Source organism: Battus philenor, unplaced genomic scaffold (assembly GCF_028537555.1).
Source record: "Battus philenor isolate CCGP_79_NKW_IND1 unplaced genomic scaffold, ilBatPhil1.0.hap1 SCAF_6, whole genome shotgun sequence".
Classification (NCBI taxonomy): Eukaryota; Metazoa; Arthropoda; class Insecta; order Lepidoptera; family Papilionidae; genus Battus; species Battus philenor.
Window position 1 is genome coordinate 13,575,056 of NW_027181726.1, and position 11,657 is coordinate 13,586,712.

The window sequence follows — 11,657 nt, forward strand, 5'->3', positions numbered from 1 at the left end:
CCTAACACCTATCTCTAACCACCCTGTATAAAGTGAACACTCTGAAATGATACATGTTTTACAATATTACTTCTGGCTGTACAAAGTCTGCATGGACAGATATTAAACAATAACTAATTTTAATGTGTTGTTATTCTAAATACAGAACACTTTTTCTTACTGTATTATTGTTATTTATATTATTCCTGAAATCATTAATTGGCAGTAAATGAGCATTCAGCTCTTTAAAGCTTGTATACTTATTTCCAATCATCTGTATATTGTCTGTAGAATCTCCAGGTCATGTTAAAATACCAAAAAATATATAAACATATTTCACACAGTTTATTTTTTAAATATCATTATAATCTACAAATGACAATTGCTTTTGCTAATATTTCATTATTTATTTGTATTATATATAAGTGATACACACATTTCTTTAAAACAACTCCACTCTTGTGAAATTAACAAACATATTAATAAAATATCTGTACTTAATGTTTAATATTAAACTTGTGTCACTCCAATATTCTAAGAGCTAATTACAGTGATAATGGGAACTAAATAACAATGGTAATAATATATTTAAGCTGTGCTGGAGTCAGGATGGTCAATGTAAACTGAATCCTCCTTTTTCTCATTGGCTTGCCGAGCAAGTATCATCTGTTCCTTCATCCTCCATGTTATAAGTGCCTTCTCACTCTTCAATTTTCGGATGCATCGCGCCAATAGCAATGCAAATATGACGCCCAATAACTGTAACATAAATTTAGTGAAAATTAGTGGCTCATGTAGAATAATTTCTGCATCTAATTGTATTGTATGAAGTTGGCACTTTTTCTTAATTGCAATGTTTGCTGTTATAAAACAAAATGATAAATACTGTTTCCCAAAGTTGTACAGATGGACCCAGTGGTGGTCTACGTTGGCGTTACAAAAAATGTAGGTTCACAATTCGTAAGCGGGAGTCCATGGAAATTTATCTACTTTCGATATGACTGCTGCTTCTCTATATTCACATTTATTCCACAATGCATTTTATAATTAATCAAAAAACTCCCACATTTTATTCGAAAACTTATATTCGTGGTTGGAACTCGACCGCGAGTTTCTATACTCTATCTTCAATTTTTACAATTAGTCTGTGAGAAAAAAATCTGAGCAGCTCTGATTTATATTATTAAAAATGAGTCACTAATTTTCCTTGGTCGCCCCACAACTGGCGAATCACTTTACCGATTACATTCATCTTTTTGAAAGTTTCATTGTTATAAAAAATAAATTATAAACTGGGGATATTTAAAGAAGCAACGATTATTGATACTTTGGTGTATTTGACAGTTCGCTCTGAACTTCGAGCGAGTTTTAGCTGTCATAGTTATTCGCTTCAGGTCTTTAGACAGCAGATAATTAACCTCTTAATAAATTTATTTAATAAATAAATTAGTGATCAATCGTAAGTATGTCACTCAAATTTATTTTATCGGAACGCGACTGGCCAGTAATTTTTGGCAGTACAGTGAGCAAAGACATAGTAAACAATAATTAATTTTATTATGAATTGATTCGAATTTTGAAAACGATCTCCACGCATTACGTATTTTGGATAGCTGTTTAGCACTAAAGCTTTTAAATGTATAAGACCACCTTATTAATGATTAATTATAATTATTCCTATAAGTATTTTTGAGTGTTACTAGTGTCGAATGAACATTATTCTATTTCGTTTCTAATAGTCGAGATATATATCAGCTTAGTTCAAGGATTATAACAATTTTTAAGAAAGATCTGTTTGAGGATTTTACCAGTGTTTTTTTTATAATGTGTCAGTCTTATTTGAATCTATGATGGACACCTATAGTGTGTTTTGAAATAATGGTGATGATGTTGAATTGAAATCGTATGAGCCAGGTATTTGATAAAGATAATTAAAGCACCTACTAATAATAAATATAGATAACATTTAGTTATTTTATCACCTGAATAAACATTACGGAAACACCCAGAACCCCTAAAATACTAGAATTCTGTAGAAGAAGATCAACAAGCGCATCTTTGCAACTTGTGATCCGCAGCCTCGTGCAGTACGCTTCAGAACTGGAAACGCAGCAAGACTCCGGCAGCACAACTGTGATTTGGTCACCGTCGATAACATTTGATACAATCACCGTAGAATGATTGCTCGTGAAGTCCATTCCGACGTAGTCCAAGTAGGAACTGCTTCCGCAACAATTCAGCTAGAAAAGTAAATCAAATCTTAATCATTATGAAATAAAACGATTTATTGTTTAATTATATTTTGTAATTTAAATGTCACAAAGTAATTAAAACTTTCTAAAAAATTATTTATTCAGAATAGAACGTTAGTTGCAAATAGATTAAAATTCTGATGTACCTGCTTATTTATGGTTTGTATAACATTCACAATATTTATGATATACAACACAAATAATTAAAAGATTAGGTTAATATATTATAATTATACACGCACGCACACATATATTTATATATAGGATACATATATATATGTAGTACATGTATGCATATACATACACCATGTGCTACAAAACAAAAATAAAATCATTATTAATTTTATTTAGGGATGTCGAGACCAGGCCTGCTTGTCGTTGAGATCATTGTACATTTTGCAGATTCTATATTCTGCAGATACTATGGGAGAATTTAGACCTGTGTTGGTACAGACCGATGGTATACGTAATTTTTAAAACGTATTATTAAAACGCTTTTTATATATTTTCATTACTTTATTCACCCTTTATTAAGATTTTACACCTGCTACTAATCCACCTGTTTAACGAATATTATTGTTTTTACGCCGATAAGAAATTCGATTCTTAACATTATAATTTCAATAGCAATTAGAATACATTAAGCTTTTTACTTTACATATTTTCATACGAAATATTTATCTGCGTTTATATGGAGCGGAGTCATCAATCAGCTTTAATGTACAAGATAATAAAGAACATCAATCAGGGGTACTTACAGATACTTGCAAACGGTCAATTTCCGCCTGAATTTCAGGATCATACGTGTAGTCCCAGACCGGTATGTTGATGTAGGTCAGTATTGTGTCAGGTCCCATCGTCAGAGTAAGGATAACCACAACCATTTTGACGATCAAGATCAAAGTTAACATGAACGCATACTGAAACGAAATATTATAATATAATATATTAAATTAAAATGTTTTGTATCATTAAATTTAACATTTTCAAGTACAGAATAAACTTCTATCTCTATAACTTATTATAAAAATTATTGCCTAAATATTTGTAATAGTGTAACAGATTATACTTTATTCAGCGAACAAAATTAAAACTAAAATTACACAACATATGATAAACAATCTGTGATAACAAGCCGAATGAAAGAAATAACATTTGTTATCATCGGCTTAACTTAAAATAAATAAAAAAGGCATTATAAAAGTATCAAAAAAGGTAACCCTTACTCGGCTACGTACTGCTTAACCAGGAGCACCGGCCCAGAAACTAAAATGAGATTGAACTCTCTTATTATTATATCTTTCGTATGTGTTTGTTGTGGAATTTTCTGGAAAGAGTCTATAACAAACTCAAACGTGTTTTTGACAATAACCTTAAGGTTAAGCATTAATGCTGTAATAGAGAAGTCCATTCCCTAGCTTTATTATCACTTAAAAAATCCTACATCGTGTGGGTTTATTAAAAAAAACCTCTAATAAACTTCTTAAATTTATTACAAGATACGACAGCGACATTGTATTAATACTCTATCCAATTAAAATAAAACAAAAAAGGAAAGAGAAATGATAATAAACTGTGAATAATTTTAAAAGTCTAGTAAAATAGTCTGCGATATAAATAATAAGGAAAAGAAAATAACATTAATATTAAACTAATGCAAATGAATATAAAAAGCAAAAACAAACGAACAAACATATAAGAAAATGTATATATAAGATCCTGCAGAGAAGGCGACGGAAGTGAGACGATGTACGAAAGGAAAGGTAAGAAGAAAACGAATGCAAGATATTGTGAATGAAAAAAAAAGTAAATTAATAGAAGAATGAACATTAAGAAGGATGAGAGAGAATGACAATAATCATATTCAGTAAAAAATTATTAATTGTATTAGCAGTCCCTGCTTTACGTTATGATAGGGGAGAAAGAGAGGTTCGGAAAGCGAAGCTATAAATATCACCCTGTTCGAAATATAAAGCGTGTTATCCAGTTATCTCTATTGAAGAATATTTCAATTTCTTTCTATTATTCCATTTTATATTTGTATTTCTGTTACTATAGTCGTATACACTAAAATGTATATTTACATTCTTATTATTTACACATAAAGTGATGCATCGAACGAGCTATTGACTGTTTGGTAAGTTGTATAAATATCTGCAATGCGACGCTACTTTTGAAACTGCCAATTCAACATTTCACCGTGTTCGTAGATACCATATTAAGACTAAGTGACAGTGGGCAGGTATAGCACATAGAACACATAGTCGCTCTGACGTTATGGTTTTAGAGTGGACAGCACAGACGTGTGTGTTTAGTGATGGATGGAGGACCTTGTTAAGGTTGTCGAAAGACTGTGAATACAGGCCGCTTCTAACTGATCGTGTTGTATATCTACAGGGGAAGCCTATGGCCAGCTGTGGAGGTCTATGGCTGAAATGATTCATTAAAGGTGATGTAATTGTTTACTTTTTAAAACGAAATTAACAACTCTTACCAAGTTAACCATACATGTGCTCTGTTTAAAGCTACCGAAGAATCCAAACAGTGTCACCACGAAGAGGACCAATCCCAGTAGAACACTGAGAATCGACGGTGTGAAAAATCTTCCACTCTTTGCGCTCTCATAGAAGAAAGAGAAGCTATGGTAGTGGGAATACACCGATATTCCCAATACAATCATTAGACCTGAAATTAACTGAAAAAAAATTACATTAATACATTATTATTCAAATTTATTTATTGTTAACGAAATTATAACAATAACAATGATTTCACAATTCAGTCGCCCATCTACAAGAAGGTTAGACTTTATTGAAGTCCTTGAATGAGGCAGTATGCTGGCCGCTTCCAACGGGAGCTATTGGAAATGCTATGGGAAAGGCTTATGTCAAGCAAAGAGACGACTTACGACTTAAATGATGATAATAACTATGATACATGGAGCTCCAACTCCTCATGAGTAGGAACTACTGACCATGGACACATCAAATCAAGTGATGTAAGGAACGTAAAAATAAATATAAGTAATTATTTTTTAAGTCATTACATGATTAAGTCATAGAGTTATATCATTAACTGTATAATGGAAAACAAACAGTTTTTTTTTTTATTACTACTGTTCATATACTACATGATTTATTACAGATAACACCAACTGTGCAGTCATAGTGCAATCTTTAATAAAATGGATGAATCTGTTTGTCAGTTTTTTCATAGTAAACAAGCTATATCATATATCAAAGGTGTACAACTAATGACAGCGGAGTGTAAATAAACGACTTGTTTTTGCAATATTTTTTTAAAGAGAAAAATTATGCAAAGAAAAATAAAAAACGTAGTAATTTAACTGAATAAACATACATCCGGGTTACTAGTTCCACATTACGTGGTCGTAAGCTTTAATTGCATTTTACACCATTCATTGAGGTCAATTTAAGATGACACGAAGAACATACGCTTCTACTTATTTCAAGTATTAAGGATTTAATTGTTTACATCGTTCATTTTTTCCTTGAATTTATTTGATCACACGAGACACGAAATTTAAAGCTATTTATTATCGAACCAAATTAATGACAGTGTAATATTTTTTTACTCTTTGAAAGTTTTTCTTTAATATAAATGAATTTCTTCTTTTCTAATAATTACGCTCGATTATTTAAAATCTAGGTAAATTAGATTATTAATATATCACTTTAATTCTAACTTGGTTTGGTCTTGTTATGTTCACCTATAATTGAAACGAAGACAGAATTATAGTAAACATGTAAAATTATGCGTTTTTTTTGTAATCACTATTGATAGTCACAAATAAGTAAATAAATCTGAGTACGCGTATAAAAAAGTTGTTTTTCGTTTACTCAAAAACTAAATAATAGTAATTATAATCGAGTTTTTATTAATTTTCTTATTGTATCAGAGCCGGAGTCAAACTATCTCAATACATATTTTTATTCATACATATATAAAGATATTATTTAAAAGTAATAATAAATGTTGTATATAGTATAATAAAAAAAGGTAGCGACTGCAAGTCTTATAAAAAAATTGCTATTATTTCCACTTAATGAAGTCAGTTAATGCTCAAGTTAGATTGTTATTTATACAACGGTGAGTTGTATTTATAGTCTGTTTTCATTTATATATTTAAAAAAAAAAGTTAGCACATCGAACTTTATGTCCGAATACACGCACAGAGTTATAATAGTCAAAATTTTTTTAATAAGATTTGTATATCTGATTAGGATCGTAAAAGCATTTTAAACGTTTCTCCTGTTAAAAACCCTGATTTATAGCATAAAATATTCGTGAGTTTGTATAAAAGATAACACTCTATTGTTGTCTTTGTTCAGATAATAATGGCTAATAAATATTCTCATGACAAAAAATCGTGAAATGTTTCTATAGTTGAATACATGGCGCACGATTTTCTAGCTGTTTTATATTTTTTAATTGTTATAAATATACTGGCTAAATTTATTAAATTTAATAACTGGAACATACACCAGAAGCCTCTCAGTTGAAACTGTTTGCATACAGCATACAGGCTCAACAGAAAATGCCTTTTGCGCAGTAAAGGCACAATAATAATTCCTCCATTATCATATTATCTTTCATAATAACTAGACGTTAACCAGAGGTATTTATTGTGCAAAACAGAATTACTTTTTTGAAATTGATTATAGTAGCTATAAATGCTATATACGCTTACTAAAAGAATATAGTTTATTACAAGACTGTAATAGCAGACAGCTGCTAAATAAAGGTTTGATGCATCTGCACTGTAATCGCTAGAAATACAACAGTCATCGTGATGTTTTGCAAATAATAACAAAAACATTTCTATAGAACATGCTGTCATTTTGATAAGATAAACAGAAGATATTGAATGCAAATCATATACACATAATTTAAGCATAAAGTTTAGAACATATGTACTAGGATCTACACTTAGCCACTCATATTTGTCTAAATAATTCCTATCGTCCACATTAAACCCGACTAGAACTTTTCAAAGAGTTATACCATTAAAAACATATACTTAAAAAATTTTAACCGGCGTATAAAGACAATAGATAAGTTTATTAAATATATATACTGTCTCTAAATAAATTTTATTAATCAATTACCATCTTTTACGCCTTAACAAAGATTATGAAATTACAAAAAAAAGTTTTGGTTCTAATTTTAAATATTAAACCTATGTCAATTAAAAGCAAGCATTCACAGTGTATGTAGTTTTTTTTATTAGAAGTAATTAATATTACTGATATTTATATTGTAAAACATAACATAAACATCGCGAGTTGATTTTGAAAGTCTAAAGAGTCGACATTGTTCTAGAAATTTTAGATGTAAAGTAATTATAATGCGACAAATTACTTACGATAAACATAGTGGTGATTGTTAACAATAGAAATCTTATAGATTTCATGTTGTATTCCGTTTCTGTTTTATTGAATTTCATTTTTTGTTCAGTTCCAGTGGCCACTATCATTTTGTCACTTCGCGTTCTATTGTCTCGGCTAATTTCCGACGTGTCGGTGGTTATCGCGACTGATAGCATGGATGTTAACTGATATTGGCGCCTTTCGGTTTGCGACGTTAATGTATGCGTTCCGACTGACTATAATAGAACTGTCGGTACAAACACGCGATAAGCCAGTTCGTACGCGACTAACACCGGCTACCAGCACCTGGCGTGCCGTCCACGGCTCGCTCAATAATCATTAATCTTTAAAAATTAAACGGGGTCATCGCATAGTACCTTTCATAATAAATACCATAAATAAAACACGAAATAAACTCTTAACTTATGACAAAAAGTTTATATGTATTTATTTACGTGAATATGACAAATGTATTCTTTACATTTTATATATTTAAAAAAAAAACAAAATCGATTTTTCAAAGTAGCGGGTAGTCATTATATAAGCTGATTTATGTCTACTTACAGCCCTGTTTTTGTTCTAAGGAATTTCTTATTTACGCATTAGCTGTAATAGTTAATAATTAAAAATAGCTAGTAAAAAAAGGTGTTATTTATTTACATACTAGCAATTTTTTTCTGTTAAAATTATTACAAAATATATATTAATAAACTTATAGATGCTTATGTATAATTAGTACATTGATATTGCAGGGTAGATTTAGATAAAATTGAACTAATCCGTAACAACAAAACAAAGATAAGATTGTAATCCCATAATGAATAATGAAAAGTAAATTAAATGAAAAACAAAGAAAACTTACACAAGTTTTGTCTAAGCAGCTCTTTTTTTATATTTTTATTTTATTATGTACATCCTGACTAAACAATAATACTCCGAGAAATGATTTTGTAGTACATTACAAGACGTAACAAGTTACTTTATTTTTGTTAATTTATATAGATCGGACTAAAATGCAAATTGGTCTCTCAATGTATTAAATGATTTATCTTTCAACCAACTGAGTAATCTATTAGGCTCGGATGTTATGGAATAAATGCCTAAAATATTATACAATATCTTGAGCTTGTAGATCACGTTGATATCGCTCAAGTTCTATTTTCACCAGCAATGTATTTTGTATGAGATCTCACGGCCCTTTGTAAGCACTGAGGATGTCAACCAACGAGGTTATAGTGGGTATATATCCCACATTACCTTTACAATAACTACTAATAACTCTAACAGGTTATTGTATACAAGTGTTTTCAAGGACATATAAAGACTGCATCAATAGATACTATGATTCAAGTTAATTTTAGTTTTAACACATATGACTCGTTATGCCCTGCGGAACTACAATGTTATTTTACTAACGACATGTTACTAAGCATGGCAGTAAATGAGGAACGAGTAATCAGACACCATACGTCGGTATCTTTCTTCGTGGCTAAATGAAGATGTGTCACGCATATTATTTATAAAATAAATGCGAGTAAAAAAAAAGAGCAATGGCACCCCTGATCACGGACATAATTACTCTTTAATTTAACATAACTACTGATCACAGGCGGCGTCAGGAAAAATCTAGAAGAGATCCTAAATGGGATTCTTTTCTACTGCAAAAACAAAACGGTTATATCAGACTTCTAGGATCTAAAACCCCACAGTCTTGTTTGACAAAACTTAGGGAACCTATACTAATGCAGTTTCAACAGCATTAGCCTAGATTCTCATCGCCTAAGGGTATCTAATGGTCTCCACGTTATTTTATGATAAGAACACGAGGAGAATTAGCTTAAACGTCGCTGCGGGGACAGGATGTGCGGTAGATTATCCTGAATCCGCCAACAAAGCCCTGTTATGAGAATTGAAGAAAGGCGTAGTATAAACCCTTTCGGTGTCCAGGTCTACAGCCGCTGAAGAGGAGTTCCGATATGACTAAACGGTCTAGAACAAAATAACGGTAAGGTATACGACCGTCTACAATAGTTCCCCATGCTGAACAACGTACGACTACAGCATACAACTCGTACGTACTTCTTACTCTGATACTGATATTTTTTTCACCAGACTTTTACTACTACCCAAGGGGCGTATTCAGATTCTGGGGTTCCAGACGGCAGGAGATCACCTAGCCTAAGACATCTTTTAAGGTCAAGATTCACCGGATTGGATCAAGGACTAGGTTTGTATTAAAACATTGGTAACATTACAAATCATAATCAATGCACTTGATTTAAGTACTCATCTATTCCATTTTTCCCCATAATATATAATTATAAACACGTGACTGTTATGCATATAGTCATTCAATTATCGGCGCGTTCCTATTTTGATTTGAGGCACGTGCAATGAGATGGCAGTTCGTACCGTAGAATAAGATGTCATTTTTAAATATCCTCACGCTATGGTGGGTATCAGACTGTTCTTGTAAGTTATATTATACTTGTAAAGAAAGCATAAATGTATTTTCTCTGAAACTTATTTACTTTAAAAAAAATACTAGTAAAGTGTGTCCGGTGACGACCATGTGGTTTTAAATATGATTATATTAAGAGGAACAGTGCGGGGAGAACGAGGTGTCGTTGGAATCATTGACTGTGCGCATTTCTCAGTCAGGATGTTGCAGTGGTCGAATGAGCAAGGCCTCGACGAACCCTCAAACATCAAAAATCCTTGCATTACCCCAGGGTAACTGTTGCATGGCACACACGGCTAGATCGATGAATTTGCTTCAAAGTTTTTCCCGAAAAACAGTCGTTTTGAACAGTATATATAGCTGAATGGAAGACACTTGGATGATATACTTTTTAAAAATGAAATCCGCTGTAGTATTATATCGTTCAATGTTTTTAATAAAATAGTGAGTCAGACACAAAAAAAATATTTTTGTTTAAAAACATAAATCTGCCAACAGATACCCTGTATACCTTCTTACTAATAATTTAGTCTTTATCATTCATACAACCAACAAGCAGTTTGACTAAAAAGCCTTCAAAATATTTTCTATCTGTATTAATTTTCTATAACCTTTTCCGCTCCTTTTACAGTTTATAAGGCACTAAGTTTATATTAAATAACTTATACTTATCTGAAGGATGGTTAGTATAAGCGGTGACTATCTAAAATAGCACAGGCGAGGAACTTCGGCTAACAAAAAGTTTTTAGTGGGTAGAAACCTTACCTAACACTGTCCTTCCACCAAAAGCAAATAATCTTAAACATCCATAACATTTCCCCTCTCTGACTATATTTTTAAATAATAAATAACACATGGCACCGTTGGAGGCGTCAAATAAGCCGACACTAACTTGGAACTACCGTAGTTTTTCTTCTCGAATGGAAATTTTACATGACATACCTTTCTGTCGCGTGCCAATACGGTTTTGCCGGACTCCTGCCGGTCAAAGCGATAGTGTTTTCTTAAAGGCCTGTTGTCGATATTACAGGAAAGCTTTTGCGCAGTAGCTTTAACGACGCTGGCGTTTTGCCTCGATAACTTAGGGATGAACTGAAGCGCTCGTTATAATAAAATGTGGAATTAACTCGCTCGTTCCCAGTGAAACCTTGAAGTAGTTGTAGGGTGATCACATATTAATCCGCCGCCTAGGCCATGTTTTGAGAGTTAGGAGAGACAATGTTATGGTACCTTACCGTCAACACAAAACTGTTACTTTATAATGTCACTTGTAAGTCCAATTCGGAATCCGAAAATGAATTGTGATATTTGTCTATGTTTTTGTTAGCGACTGTACATGTTTTGACTCGCGCAAAGTCGATCAATATTTTTCTTTACATTTCTTCATTTCCACCCTAACAAATTCATCGATATAAAATTGCATATAAATTGTCTTGTATGTAGGCGTGTATTTAAATTGATTCAAAGAAAACTAAACAAAGTGCCGCTATAATGTCTGTGCCATTGTTATGAGCTCAAGCTCTTATCATAGCTTTACTTTACTCATGTTTAGCGCTCTGATATAACGAGGACATT

General features: G+C 31.8%; 1 protein-coding gene across 1 annotated transcript; it reads right to left on the reverse strand.

The window, feature by feature from the left end:
* Nucleotides 1-289: 289 nt before the first annotated feature.
* Nucleotides 290-7,893, reverse strand: LOC137930166 (CD63 antigen-like). Its single transcript, XM_068773312.1, has 5 exons — nucleotides 7,618-7,893; nucleotides 4,726-4,926; nucleotides 2,990-3,151; nucleotides 1,962-2,219; nucleotides 290-738 (listed from the first exon to the last, which is right to left on the reverse strand). Exons 1-5 carry the CDS (start codon nucleotides 7,795-7,797, stop codon nucleotides 568-570), a joined length of 972 nt encoding a protein of 323 aa, XP_068629413.1. The 5' UTR covers nucleotides 7,798-7,893; the 3' UTR covers nucleotides 290-567.
* Between the last annotated feature and the right edge of the window lie 3,764 nt (nucleotides 7,894-11,657).

Bases quoted from the DNA above. Each gene is read 5' to 3' on its own strand.
- LOC137930166 (XM_068773312.1), bottom strand. From the start codon at position 7,797: ATGCTATCAGTCGCGATAACCACCGACACGTCGGAAATTAGCCGAGAC. The intron at 4,927-7,617 runs GTAAGTAATTTG...ATTTTTTTTCAG, and splicing joins CAATCACCACTATGTTTATC to TTAATTTCAGGTCTAATGAT. The intron at 3,152-4,725 runs GTAAGAGTTGTT...ATTTCGTTTCAG, and splicing joins GCACATGTATGGTTAACTTG to TATGCGTTCATGTTAACTTT.